Genomic DNA, 15,136 nt, shown 5'->3' with positions numbered 1-15,136 from the left:
TCTGGTGCTCAAGGGGTAAAACCCCTCAGTGGTGAAGTGGTTAAAACATATTTTCAAACTGAGTAACTTCCAGGTAAACCAGGCAAAACAAAACAAATTTAACAATCTACTTTTGGTAGAAAAACAAATTAAAAAAAATATATATGAAAACCAAAAATAAATTCCTTTAAACAGTTAAATAAAAAACAAGAATCACAATCCAACTTTTCACAAACTTTTTGGAAAAGGTTTTTAATTTTAACTACCTAAACATCTCATCACGTAAATATCTGAAAATCAAAGACAACACATACAATTAGCTATTGTTTAATTTTCTAATAAAAAAACAATTACGTGTACAGTAAGACATGATTATTTAATATTAATGTACAAAAATGGGTAAGGTGACCGTCCAATTGCAATAACACTCCTCTCAAGGTTCAAACCGATTAAAATTGAAAACAAAACAAAAAAAATAAAAAGAGAAAAATCTAAAAGACATGCCAAGACAGTCACTGCTTCATTTCATAAAGCATTTATATATATTTATATAGTCTTAATTCTCAGGGCCAAAAATAACCTTTTTTTCTGATTAAAAACCCAGTTTGTCAAATGGCTGGTGATAAGATAATACAAAAATACAATAAGCCCTCGATACAAACAACAGTATATACTATAGCTTCGAAATTAGTGTTAAAGGCACGTTTGGAATAAAAAAAAAAAAATACAGACAAGAGGTAGGTGGAATGATTTGTTCGTTATATCATACTTAATTCTATTTGCCGCTAATAATACCACATTCTAAAATTATCCTGACTTCCCCCTAAACCTCACATACAGTATAAAAACAATTCCAGACTTCCAAGAGCAAATATTGGCACTATAATCGCACCTCCTCTATCCCGTCAACACTGAAAATAAAAAAGAGAGATTCTAAGACAACGATCTACGTACATAATACACTCCATATTTCTTCTACACCATCTTGCACTGACCCAATAAAAAGACTGCACATATTTTAAACCATACTCTCACGAGAGCAACTCACGAGATCTCATTAAATACAAACTTCTCAATCCCATCTTGCATCTGCCGCATCTGATTGTTCTTTTGAAAATAGAAACAAAAAAATAAAATAAAAATAAAATCAATTCATGGAATAATCTTAAAAAAGGGTCCGGTTAAACCTTATTGCCAGAGCATCTGTCACAGAGACAGATGACTTGAAAGTAAAAAGAATAAAAATATAATATACTAGTGTATGGTAGACAGTAGGAGGGGATGTTGTCCTTGGTGAGGGTATAAAAAGGAGGGGGGTAAACAAAGTATACTGCAGTATATTTACATCTGACTCGTGGGAAACTGGAATAGCCAATGGTTTAAAGCGTTGCTTAACCGTTCCAAATCTCCTGACGTAAAAAATGGAAAAAAAAAAAAAACTTGAAGAGGCAGCTATGACATTGAAAATATTGTTGATACCTTAGGCTCTCAATGGTGAAAAAAAAATGTGTCAGCAATAAAAGCAGCAATGAGTGAAGAAAACAAAAATACTAAAATGAGATAAAAGTCTTTAAAAGTTTGTTCATCTGGAACACCAAAGTCCGCCACATAGCAAGTGTTCAGCTTTGAAGGTTCTAGGCACTCTTCAGGAGCTAGAAGCTTCTTTTGTAAGATGAGGAAACTTCTAGAATGTCCTATAACCATGTGAGGAAGCTCTCTTTATCCAGTTTGGTGCCGGCCAGAACAGACTCCATGTCGTTTAGGATGTCAGAGCTCAAAGCTTCCTGCAGGCTTGGCATTAGTTCTTCACCTTCGACGTTCATTGCCTCGCCCTCTAAAGTACCAAGGTCCACATTTGTCCCTGGAAGTGCTTCCAAATAGTCAGGGAATCGGTTAAGTTGGGAGGGCATACTACTTTGGTTGATAGCTTCACCTGTGGATTTAAAGAAGAGTAGGTCAAATACTATATGGAACAATAAAGTGTAGGATTGCAACGGTACGAAATATTCAAGGTACCAAAGCCGTCTCCAAAAATACCGCGGTATAACGGTATTACACAGGCATAGGTGCCCCCAGTATAAGTAGCAAGGCATAGGTGCCCCAGTATAAATAGCCAGGCATAGGTGTCCCCAGTATAGATAGCCAGGCATAGGTGTCCCCAGTATAGATAGCCAGGCATAGGTGTCCCCAGTATAGATAGCCAGGCATAGGTGTCCCCAGTATAGATAGCCAGGCATAGGTGCCCCCAGTATAGGAAGCCAGGCATAGGTGCCCCCAGTATAGGAAGCCAGGCATAGGTGCCCCCGGGTATGAGTAGCCAGGCATAGGTGAAAAAAAAAGGGGAATGGAAAAGGGACATGAGGAACATGAATTAGCTAATAAGTATCACCATCCCAGATCGGGTATCTGTCCTGAACCATGTTTGTTTAAATAACTAACCAAAAATGTATTGAGCCAGGCATAGGTGCCCCTAGTATAGGTAGCCAGACATAGATGCCCCAATATAGGTTATCCAGGCATAGGTACCCCCAAGTATAGGTTAGCCAGGCATAGGTGCCCCAGTATAGGTTAGCCAGGCATAGGTGCCCCAGTATAGGTTAGCCAGGCATAGGTGCCCCAATATAGGCTAGCCAGGCATAGGTGCCTGTAAACGCACGCTAGCAGGCAGGGACACACCACTCCTGTGGTCAGTGCCGAGTTCACGCTGCTCTGCAGACTGAAATACTGCCGCTGCCCACTATGCCGGACTGAGCAGGGTTGGGGAAAGAGGGCGGCCAGGATGCCGCTACGATAGACCGGTAGACTGCGGCAACCCTAGTAAAGACCAGAATCTTATTAAACAGAGAAGCTCTATCGTATTCATGCTTTATCGTACTAGAGGTTCAGCACAATAGGCGGAAACATTTACATACACTTCCATGCAGTATGTCAACTGACCTGTGTCCATCTCGTCAACACTGTTAAGGAAGTCGTCAGGAGTCCTGGGTACACTGTAACTACTCATACTTAATCCGCTGTCCGTGCTTTCATCTCTGGAGTGATACGTGCCGCTGCAAAGGAAGAAGAAAATGTAAGCCAAGAATACACAAGAACTTTCTTCTGCAATGCACAAGACAACACTGGAGCATGTGGAGTGTTGAGACTATTTACATACCGCCGACACATTCTCTGCCACGCTTCACAAAGTACACCGAAAAATTGTCACTAGCCAGCACTCGGACAGGCTTACAATCTATTGCTCCTACCACAGTCACAGACTAATGTCAGTACCATAACCTAAAGGTGGCCACTAACGATCCAATTTCTAGCGAAAAATCGTTTGAACGATCAGAAAATTCTGATCGGAAGAAAAATTGTTCACTACACCATCAACGAACCAATCTTTGCTTCCTATCTATCACAACCAACTAGAAAATCCAAGTTTTGGTTTGACCAAAATCCAATCGGACGACTATTTTTGTAATCGATTGTGCCCATCAACAGAGATTATTTACAACCAATCCGATCAGAATTTTTGATCGCTTGAACGATTTTTCGCTAGAAATTGGACCGTTAGTGGCCACCTTAAGGTCAATTTAGTTGTCTAGCCTAAAGCTGGAAATAGATCACTTGATGTATGGCCAGATCAACCTCTTGATTGATCCTTTTCTGATAAAATCTGTGTCCAGGGTCATGTGGTACCAGCGCTCAAGGTGATACTGAAGACCGGAGAAGGCCAGGGGTCACATCTCGGGTTAGGCCTGTCTAGATCAGGAGTTCTCAGGCCCATTCTCAAGCCTCACCTCTCTACTATCCATGCAAAAGGGTAAGCACTACTCAAAAGTAATTAAAAGCTCCTTATACCACTTCAGGACCATGCATATTAAAATCTATGTGCTGTCTATGAATGCGAGTTTCTGACACATTGCAGAATTTTACTCCAGCATTCTTGTGTACTTTGACCCCTGGCACCTTCTGGAATGAGTGAGGAGCAATTTTGATTGGCTCCTGATCACTAGGATCTCATAATTATATTTACGTTGCCCTTTGGGTGCTTCTACAACTTTGTCATCTATCTACCAACTGCAGAATAAAGTGTCATAGCTATACCCTGCTTTACATTAAAGCCTGGTACACATATCCAATTCTGAGTGGCCAATAATTGACTGATTTTTTACCACCATGTGGTATGAGGTCGAACCGATTTTGAATACTAAGAACAGATTGTGTAGGCAAGCTCTCATACTACATGGAAGTGGTAAAATTGGCCAATCAAAACTAGAGTTGTGTACCGGGCCTAATCATCATCCCCAGGTGCTCAAACAATTTCTCCAGGGAAATGAATGCAAATAAAACAGGGAAAAACTGCCATCTGGTTACATACCTGTTGAGGAAAGGATCGGAGCTGTTCATGGTCATTGTTCGAAGCTCCTGAGTTATTCCCGATGAGCACACAGGGTTCTGACTTCCACCATCTTGCTCCATGGTTGGAATCTGACTACGAAGAGCTAGTTCCTGCAGAGACATAGAAACCTGTGTACTATTAAATCCAACAGAGACATTATAAACATATACCCAAACCCAGGCTAACTGAAAGACTTTGCTAAAGTGCTACCGCTTAGAATATTTACATAGCTTCACATTTTCCTGAAAATAACTCCATAAAGCACATCTTTTGTGATCTGGCAACCATGGAGCTGCTGTAATGTCTTATATGGAGATGAAACTTCAAGATATGCTACTCTGGATATTTTATTTGTGCAAAGCCCCACTGGCCCCGTCTCCGAAGTTAGCACACCTCCCCCCTGCGTTGAAAGAGTGTAGGATGAAGATGCTTTCAAAAACCAGGCACTTTAGGTTGACTCGCTGGATGCTGTGCCTGATAGAGTCATCACCCAGGACAAGCGGGCAAAAAGGTAACTAAGGCTGCAGCAGGGAATGGTAGGCAGCAAGGCCGCGGCAGGGAATGGTAGGCAGCAAGGCCGCGGCAGGGAATGGTAGGCAGCAAGGCCGCGGCAGGAAATGGTAGGCAGCAAGGCCGCGGCAGGGAAAGGTAGGCAGCAAGGCCGCGGCAGGGAAAGGTAGGCAGCAAGGCCGCGGCAGGGAAAGGTAGGCAGCAAGGCCGCGGCAGGGAAAGGTAGGCAGCAAGGCCGCGGCAGGGAAAGGTAGGCAGCAAGGCCGCAGCAGGGAAAGGTAGGCAGCAAGGCCGCGGCAGGGAAAGGTAGGCAGCAAGGCCGCGGCAGGGAAAGGTAGGCAGCAAGGCCGCGGCAGGGAAAGGTAGGCAGCAAGGCCGCGGCAGGGAAAGGTAGGCAGCAAGGCCGCGGCAGGGAAAGGTAGGCAGCAAGGCCGCGGCAGGGAAAGGTAGGCAGCAAGGCCGCGGCAGGGAAAGGTAGGCAGCAAGGCCGCGGCAGGGAAAGGTAGGCAGCAAGGCCGCGGCAGGGAAAGGTAGGCAGCAAGGCCGCGGCAGGGAAAGGTAGGCAGCAAGGCCGCGGCAGGGACAGGTAGGCAGCAAGGCCGCGGCAGGGAATGGTAGGCAGCAAGGCCGCGGCAGGGAATAGAAAGCAGCAAGGCCGCGGCAGGGAATGGTAGGCAGCAAGGCCGCGGCAGGGAATGGTAGGCAGCAAGGCCGCGGCAGGGAATGGTAGGCAGCAAGGCCGCGGCAGGGAATGGTAGGCAGCAAGGCCGCGGCAGGGAATGGTAGGCAGCAAGGCCGCGGCAGGGAATGGTAGGCAGCAAGGCCGCGGCAGGGAATGGTAGGCAGCAAGGCCGCGGCAGGGAATGGTAGGCAGCAAGGCCGCGGCAGGGAATGGTAGGCAGCAAGGCCGCGGCAGGGAATGGTAGGCAGCAAGGCCGCGGCAGGGAATGGTAGGCAGCAAGGCCGCGGCAGGGAATGGTAGGCAGCAAGGCCGCGGCAGGGAATGGTAGGCAGCAAGGCCGCGGCAGGGAATGGTAGGCAGCAAGGCCGCGGCAGGGAATGGTAGGCAGCAAGGCCGCGGCAGGGAATGGTAGGCAGCAAGGCCGCGGCAGGGAATAGAAAGCAGCAAGGCCGCAGCAGGGAAAGGTAAGCAGCAAAGCCACAGCAGGGAAAGGTAAGCAGCTTTAAGCATGCGCAAGTAGAAGCACAAAGAAATCGCCCATCGCTCTGCAAAGTTGATCCGCCTGGTTCCTTAGGGAAAGCTAGTGGCAATATATGACAGAACCACAGTATCCCATCCTCTTCCTAACTGTTCAGGTAGGGTGCCATTGGCTATATCTGATGAGCATTGTAGGCAATTTCCAGCTTATGATAGAGGATCCACCTCACAAAGACGTTAAGGTTCATCCTCAAACGCAGCCATTGTAGAGCAGCGGTATCAACACTGCTTTTCCTGCATGGTATGTTTCAAGATGTTTCCCCGGGGTTGTCCTTTAAAGCTGCTAATCAGGGCCACCAAGAAAGACAATGGGAAGAGTGATTACCAAACACCACCAGCAGCAGGGAAAGGTAAGCAGCAAAGCCACAGCAGGGAAAGGTAAGCAGCTTTAAGCATGCGCAAGTAGAAGCACAAAGAAATCGCCCATCGCTCTGCAAAGTTGATCCGCCTGGTTCCTTAGGGAAAGCTAGTGGCAATATATGACAGAACCACAGTATCCCATCCTCTTCCTAACTGTTCAGGTAGGGTGCCATTGGCTATATCTGATGAGCATTGTAGGCAATTTCCAGCTTATGATAGAGGATCCACCTCACAAAGACGTTAAGGTTCATCCTCAAACGCAGCCATTGTAGAGCAGCGGTATCAACACTGCTTTTCCTGCATGGTATGTTTCAAGATGTTTCCCCGGGGTTGTCCTTTAAAGCTGCTAATCAGGGCCACCAAGAAAGACAATGGGAAGAGTGATTACCAAACACCACCAGCATGGCATTGGTGCACCAGCAGCACATAGATATACGCGCCACACAAGCCAGAAATCGCTAAGCTTGCATTATCCAGGCTGTCCGTTTTGAGGATAAGCTTCAGGAACGAGGAGAAACGAAACCATTTCATCTGCATAAGCCACATGCCTTGTTTACGCTTTTAATGCTGGTAGCAATGATTTTCTTATGTTTAAGGGAAAGCCTGAGCCTCCCAGCATATGCATTCAGTAGAATGATAAGTGATCTAGCCAAAAACATAGCTGTCAACTTCCTGGCCACTACACCTCCATTGTAGCACAGCACAGTGTGGAAGTGTCTCTTCTCAGCAGGGCGGCATGTAGACCGGGTGGTCCTCAGCACTGGATGCCCAGCTACAACTCCGCTTGTTATTCAGCGACTGCCAGCAGTGTGTGCGTCACAAGCTGGTGATTGGCACACAGGGAACCGATCCAAAGCAGGGGGCTGCCACTAGCTATCAGCAGATATCTCCTTTTACTGTCTATTTTTTATACTATGTAAATTAAACCAAAAAAAGAAAAAAAATCTGCACAGACCTTAGGGTGGAACTTTGGGTGTAAAAAAATATAAAGCTGAGGAAATCATAAACTCTTAAAGGAATACCGAGGTGACATGATGAGATAGACATGAGTATGTACAGTGCCAAGCACACAAATAACTAGGGCTGTGTTCCTTTTTTTCCTTTCTCTGCCTGAAAGAGTTAATATTCAGCTATGCAAGTGACAGTTTCTGTCCAGTCGAGATCTGGTCGGACTATAGCGTAACCCTAACTGATAGGGAATTAAAGCCATGAAACTCTTTCCTGAAGAGAACAGCTTTTCAGAGTAGGGATGAAATAAAGAAGGTCAGTGGTTCATGGATTTTAGCTCTGGCATTTGTCAATGAAGGTGTCATTGAGCAGAGACAAGGGAACAGTAAAATCTTAAAAAGTAGATTTAAATATAAAAAAAACCCCAAAAACTGGAATCTCTAAAAAAGTCGTTTTCAGGAGGAGGATAAATAATTGTTTATCTCATGAGTTTATTTTCACCTCGATATTCATTTAAGGTGCCCATGAAGAATTTGATTTCCCAACAAGTGAATTACAACAACAGAGGGGACAATCGAAAGTCAATAGACTAGTGGCGCCACACACTAAAGTGAGATCCTCCTTCACTAATCAAGCTGATCGATGTTGTGCCTCCATGCTCTGAAACCAAAAAATTATTCTGTGTCGATCAAAATTGTGAACAGTATCCGATTCCTTTACGATCTACCAATTCTTTCCATCCTGTCTGATCGAGTAAATTGATCAACTAGACCAGATGTTGGTCACTTTCCATCGATTTAGCACCATGGAACAATCGATTCTCCCCGATCTGATAAAATGATAGATTCGAACAGTTGAGCAGGAGAATTGAGTGAAGTATGGGCATCTTAACCATCTGCTAGCAATTAGTTTCTCGTCAATGGTCTGATGGTCTACTGCCTGTAGAATCTTTGTAAAAAAGCCCCTACAGTTTGGTATAACAGCTGTCCTTCCCAGCCCTAACAATGGACTAAAGCTAACTAATATAAATATATATATATATATATATATATATATATATATATAATATAAAATATATATTGCTCCAACATATTCGATCAATTAATCTTCGACTTTGGGAAGTTTATCAATTGAAAGTCTAATCGGACATGTGGGTGTGATGTGTAACATGGGTGGTGCAGGTGTGGTGGGGGACGCAGGAGAGGTTAATAAGTCTTTTTTTTCTTAAAGGATTTTTATTTACTTTTATTTACATTTTTATTTTTGCCCACAAGATGACGTTATACACTATCATGGGTTACCAGGAAGTCTGATTTTTTCACACCACTGTTTACTTAGTTTTTATGAATGAACACGACTTCTAATTAAAGTCCAGTTCATTTATTCCAAGGCACTTTCACTGGCTCAGGGAAACACGTTCCCGTTCACTAATCCCCGATGATCAACAGTGATCAACCTCGCCACTGATTGACAGGACGTACCGGTATGTCCGGTTTGTGTTCATGAGGCTCAAACGGGATGTATCCGTGCATCCAGATTGAGTTAACAGATTTGTTTTAAATTACAATATTTGTGGGCTCACAGGAAATCCTACGGTATGAATAGCTTGGACGTTGTGTTCCTGGGACAAACAAAAAAAGGGAAAGAATTAATACATACCCAGGGCTTCCTCCTGCCCTTCAGGCCGTTTGCGCCCTCGCCATCCTCTAGGGCTGCCTTGATCCTCTGCTAGCTGTCCGACTAAATCTTCCAGTCGCTGCCAGTTGGTCACTTACTGTGCAGCATGGCCGTGCACACACACACCCATTGTGCTGCCATCGCTGGGAGAGTTCTACTGTGCAAGCATAGGGTGCTCCAGGCAAGGGGGGTGGGGATGAGCCGCACACACGCAATACGTGGTGACAGGTGGTGATTGGAAGAGAAATCTGGATGACCAGTGGAAGATCGAGGTGGCCCGGGTGGACAGCGAGGAAGCCAAAAGCCTGAAGGAAGCCCCAGGTACATATAAATGCTTTTTTTTTCCCCCCAGTCACAGGTTTCCTTTAAAGGGGTTCTGTGGTATCCTAAGAATCAAACAAGCTGACACTTACCTGGGGCTTCTATCGGCCCCCTGCAGCGGTAATATCCTGCGCCGTCCTCCTCCGATCACTCGTTCCCCGCTGCCGGTCCCGGTGTAATCATGCGAGTGATTACACTGCTGCTGTGCGGCCGCGCGCTTGCTCCCGTGCGTGTCATCTGAAGTTTACTGCGCAAGTGCAGTATAAGAAAACTTCGTACTGTGCCTGTGCAGTAAGCTCGCGATGACTCAAGTGGGAGTGAGCATTACTTGTCTGTTTAGACGAATATTAATCCAGGACCGGCAGCGGGGAAAGAGTGATCGGAGGACGGTGCGGGACTTGACAGCTGCAGGGGGGGGAAAGAAGCTCCAGGTAAGTGTCAGCTTGTTTGATTTTTAGGATACCACAGAACCCCTTAAATAGAGATTTGAAGGAACAAAAATATTTAATTGGAGACTATGGAAAAGATTTTGTCTTGTGGTGCTCCAGTGACCTCAATACAACAGACTACATGCAGCAGCAGCCAAGACACAAAGACAACTTTCAGAACACTAAGCTGTTTTTGTGCAGAAAGTTGACTTGAAAGTTACCGTGAACACTTGACTGACAGAAACTTGTTAAACCGGAAGAGTTTATTTTTGGTCTATAAAAGCAAGTGAGCCATTTAGCAGAACATAAAGAAATATTCTTAGCAATGTTATACATTCACAATGAAGTATGCAGTTTCTGCACTCATCAACTTGTAGGAATATTATAGTACTGTTCCTGTTTTTTCCCTGGATTGTTTTTATGTTTTTAAGTTGTAAAAAAAAAACAAAGCAAAACAAAACAAAAAAAACTCCCTCTTTGATATCATCAGCTATCGCTACTAACTTTCACTTGTTTAACCACTTGAGGACCACAGTGTTAAACCCCCCTAAAGACCAGGCTGTGTTTTGCATAATTGGCCACTGCAGCTTTAAGGCCAAGCTGCAGGACCGCACAACACAGCACACAGGTGATTCCCTCCCCTTTTCTCACCACCAACAGAGCTCTCTGTTGGTGGGGTCTAATCGCCCCTAGTTTTGTTTTTTTTTTACAAATATTTATCTCTATTTTTTATTAAAAATGTGTATTTTTGTGTTTTTTTTTAATAACCTTTCAAGAAAAACTTTTTTTTTTTATTACAGCGGATAGAAATCTTGCAATAAATCTGCAGTGTCTCTACTTCCTGCTTTCATGGAAGCAGACATAGGGTTAACATCCTGTGTTTACAAATTAGCTGGTCTGCAGTTTCCTGAGCTGACACAGCTGAGAGACCAAATTACACTTGTGATCAATCACAGATGAGGGGGAATTAGGCAGGCTTAACTCTCTAAATACATACAGGGTGCATTTCCCTAGGTTTTCCTTCATACCTGTGCAAGAGTTCAGGTCCACTTTAAATGTTTTTTCAGAAGGTTTACGGTGGACATACACTTGTCAATTTTTTTATCCAACTGACAATTGGATAATTCAGTTGAATCGAGAATCGATCACAAAACCATGTCAACGATCGGTCCGGTATGACAAAATTTAGTAGATATTGTCAGAGGTCTCGATCAAACAGGATGGAAAATTGACATAAATTCTACAAGAATCTAGGGTTGCTTATGTGTGTTTCGATCGAAAAAGCATCGATTGATTTAATGGGAGTGAAAGTGCGTGGGTCTAGGCAGGACATGCCTGTACACAGATTGATTGTAAAGAAAAGCGGGAAGGCAAGGGGACGTGCTGTAGGGGGACATTTAGGGCACTGTGTTAAAAGAGATGTGTTTAAACTTAAGATTGGCAACGAGATTGGATCACCGTGATCATGGTGTCAGGAGCCAATTAAATTGGCTCCTGACCGCCTCACAGAGCTCTGCTGTCATAGCAACGGCAGAGTGAGGGCCTGCGGCGACAGGAGAGCGGCACGATTAGTGGTAGCAGCGGGTCTACACCTTGACAGGAATAGGCAGCCACAAACAGGGCTTGGATTTCAATTACTGCAGTCCGGTAATGGTTAAAGGGAAAATCGTGGAGGAACACAGAAAATTGCATATGAATAACATAAATCGCAGAAGCCAGCGCAGAGGGACGAAACCCCTGAAATTGTGAGGAAAACCGCTAGGACACGCGCGTTCCCTGCCTTAGCAAGCGTTAGACCCCATCGCTGATTTTTATTCTTGCCTTCCGAGATAAAATGTCTACTCACCACAGCTATCCCCCCTCCCCCAACACTAGACATATGACACACAGGATGACAGACACACATGTAGAAAGTAACAAAAGGCAGATTCTAACCTGAGGCCTCACCTGCCGAAGCAGTTCTTGGTGCTTGAGTCGGAGGCGCTCTTTCTCCATCTGAAGCTGCTGAAGTCTCATCTGATTGCCGCCTCCCCCCATGACGTTGCTTTGTGGGCTCTGTGGGGGCAGCGGTGGGGGGGCTTTCACTGGTGCGCTCTGACTCAGCCTCTGCTGGTTCATAGCTGGAAAGGGAAAAGCAACAACATTTATAAAAGGGAACTCTGTAACCAAAAACGACAATTTAAAAAAGCAATGCATCGTCAGCAGTGACTAATATGTCAAAATCAGTTTACATGTATCCATCCAGGGGAGCTGCAGAGATCTCAGGTCTGCACTGAGTATAGGCCTGGAATTCTGACTTTGATCTCTGTCCTGCCCCTTCCGCGGTCCACAGTCCAATGACATCAGTGTAGCTAAAAGTTGAGGCGCTCTTAACCGATTGGTAAATGCTGGGAAGAGCGAGGACCCCTAGAGCTGCAAGGCAAGAGTCCGAGCTTTTATTCTGTGGCATACGGCTCACATAGGAAAGAGACCAAATCAGTAGCAGCCATTTTGTGTTACCTGCACGTAAAAGTTGTGGACATCTGTAACTCAACTCCGCTACTTAGATTATGTTTCAATATATTAACAAGCAATCCAAATTAACAGTTCAGTGACCACACAAGACTTTTGATTTTGTTTTGTAATAGGAGCATGGAAAAGCCAGTGATATATAGGAATGCACCTGCACAGCAGGGCAGGGATCACTTCCTACTAGACACTAAAGTAAACCAGTTTACGGATTGCGATTTAGGGCAGAAAACTGTGCCTGCCCCTTCGTCCCTTACTAGGGTACTCCCATTGACCAACTGCCTCTAGACCGTTTCCCAAGAATCCTGTAACTAGTATGACATGACAAGAAATTGTGACATTTGGCCACTGGGAGCAGCTTAGTGAGGCAGGAAGGTGCTGGGAGAATCGAGACTCAGGCCAAAGTTTTACTTCATAAACAGATGGACAGACTCACTTTAATGTGATGTTTTAGCATATCCATTTATATGCATCCATTGCTGAAACAGAAGCCTCAAATTAAACCTAAAGTAAAAAAAAAATCTAACAAAAAGTTAGATAATTATCTAAGAATAGTAGATAGTCTTCGTGGTCTTCTCTCGGTGTCCTTCCAACGCTGTCCCCTCCGGTAAAGCTAACCAACCTACAGGTTAAATACATCTTTGCCCTTCTCAGGCTGGCTCCGGAAGTACTCTGGTCCGTAATGCGCACGTGCTAGCACAGACTCGCACATGCGCAGTACAGAGCCGCTAGCTTTCGGAAGTAATCAGGGACCTGAGTACTTAAAGAGACTCTGTAACAAATTGTTTATCTTTATTTCTTCTATGCTATAAGTTCCTATGCCTTTTCTAATGTGGTCTGGCTTACTGCAGCTTTTCCTAATTGCACAGTAGCTGTGTTATCTCTGTTATATGATCTAATCTTCTCTCTATAGTCGGCACAGTCAGGCTGAGGCAGTCAGACTGGAATGTGCAGGGCTGCTTGTGATTAGCTAGAAGCTGTACACACCCCCTGCAGGCTCTGTGTGACTAACACACTCTGCTTAGCTGAGCCTATTAGAAGCTGGTTAGTTTGTTTGTAAACACTGCCTAAAACTGGCAATTACAAGCCAGGTTTGCAGCAGAGAATGGCAGAAACAGCACAGAGGGGACCAGGAGCACATAATGAATAGAATGGTATGCTTTTTATTGTAAGAATTTCAGAGTACAGATTCTCTTTAAAGTGAACCAGAGACGAAGCACCCTTGTGTATTTTACCATAGAAATCAGTGGGAACATTAGAGAAAACATTTACCATGCTCTCTGTTCCATCCTCACTGCTAAAAGTGTCTGTTATCTAGCTGAGATAAGAATCCCGGACTGAGCATTGAGTCTGGCTTTGCTATAATGACTCAGCTATAATGATTCCTGAGCAAAGCCAGCAGGGGGCAGGCTTGGACTTGAAGACAGCAAAGAACACAGTCTCAGCTATAATTATTCTGTAGCAAAGCCAGACCGACTGCTTAGTCGGGATTCTTATCTTAGAGGTGATAACAGGCAAATTAAACAGAGAACAATGTAACAAAGAGCAGATTAGGGGTTTACTGTCATGTTCCCACTGATTTATAAGGTAAAATACATGAGGTTGCTTCATCTCTGGTTCTCTTTAAGAAGCCTGCACAAAGTCTATGAAGTTTGAATGCGGGACAGCACTGAAACGAGAGGGCCGAGAGGACCGGGAAGGTTCTATGGGGTCCAGAACCTCCCTATACACAGGCAAGTTTCTTCCCTAAAGAGAGTTTTCTCGCTTCAGGTTTGTTAACAACAAAGCTGGCATTTCTTATAGCATTATTTTTGTAATTACTAAAACGACTGGAATCTCCCAAACTAAAATACAATACCTGGCGGTTCAAGTTTATGCTCAACACAGAGGTAGAGTAAAAGATATGTCATGCATTTTTGTTTCTTTTTACCTGGTCTGGGTGTCTTTGCCTAACTGTAGGAACTGTACAGAGCCAGCGGGATTGTGGAAAGTATTTTTTTTCCGCTAAAGTGACAAGCTTTTCTCAGCGTGCAAGTAACAGAAAGGCAGCTTCCTATTTCAGATAAGACAAGGACACTACAACCAGAAGGTAGCAGAACCCAGCCCCCCAACCCTTTGAAGATATAAGCCGGTTGTCCATGTGATGTTTGCTGTGGAAGGGACAGTAAGCTGAGGGAGTAGTGAGGGAAAATGAACACTGAGCTGGGTTGAAAAGCGGAGAAGGGATATCACTTTTCAAATCACGGAGAAACAAAGATGGAAACCAACAGAAATGTCCCTTAAATCTGACAGTGAATACTAAAAACAACAGGATAGCTAAAAATGTAATTTTTTATAGGATTTTTTTTCAGTTAATATGGAGTTTCATCCCACTTTAAGTTGAAATCTGGATATTTGGGAACTTTTCTGGATGCATAAGGCATTTAATGCAGATACATATGAGCTACCCGTAGTTTCATCTTACAGAGCTCCTTTTCTTCAGCTTCTCCGGAAAAAAGAGTAGCTACTCATCAGTCTCTCAATTGCCTGAGCGTGGACAATGGCGGCCTCAAGTTAAAGGACCTGAGCAATCGTCCTACATCAGAGAGGTTCCTTCATCGTCCCCCCCACTCGTTTAGAAAGCTCGGAGAAAGAAGTATTCCCATAACAAACAATGCTTTGTTTGTTTAGGTGGGTTAGCCTAGTTTTTCTCTAGTACTTTTATTTTCAGCAGGTCATCATGACATCAGAAACCTGATTATACGCCAGGAGGTAAACATCGAGCTGCTCAACTTGGCAATCTCCAGCTCAGCAAACAGCCCA

At 44.4% G+C, this 15,136-nt stretch overlaps 1 protein-coding gene across 4 annotated transcripts in view; it reads right to left on the bottom strand.

Annotated features, from left to right (window-relative positions):
• Nucleotides 1–215: 215 nt before the first annotated feature.
• The window catches only part of YAP1 (Yes1 associated transcriptional regulator), a 105,388-nt gene continuing 90,467 nt past the window's right edge, over nt 216–15,136 (bottom strand). For 2 of the 4 annotated variants that reach the window (XM_068266857.1, XM_068266855.1), the window contains 4 exons: nt 11,774–11,946; nt 4,343–4,473; nt 2,917–3,029; nt 216–1,912 (listed from right to left, as the gene is read on the bottom strand). In XM_068266857.1, the coding sequence (XP_068122958.1) occupies nt 1,674–1,912; nt 2,917–3,029; nt 4,343–4,473; nt 11,774–11,946 (656 nt within the window). In that variant the 3' untranslated portion in view covers nt 216–1,673. Of the gene's footprint in view, nt 1,913–2,916; nt 3,030–4,342; nt 4,474–11,761; nt 11,947–15,136 lie in introns of all 4 variants that reach the window. The other 2 variants (XM_068266856.1, XM_068266854.1) reach the window with 1 other exon arrangement.

The sequence above is a fragment of the Hyperolius riggenbachi genome, chromosome 2, assembly GCF_040937935.1.
Source record: "Hyperolius riggenbachi isolate aHypRig1 chromosome 2, aHypRig1.pri, whole genome shotgun sequence".
NCBI classification, from domain to species: domain Eukaryota; kingdom Metazoa; phylum Chordata; class Amphibia; order Anura; family Hyperoliidae; genus Hyperolius; species Hyperolius riggenbachi.
The sequence above is the reverse complement of the archived record's forward strand: the minus strand, read 5'-3'. Positions and strand labels throughout refer to the sequence as shown.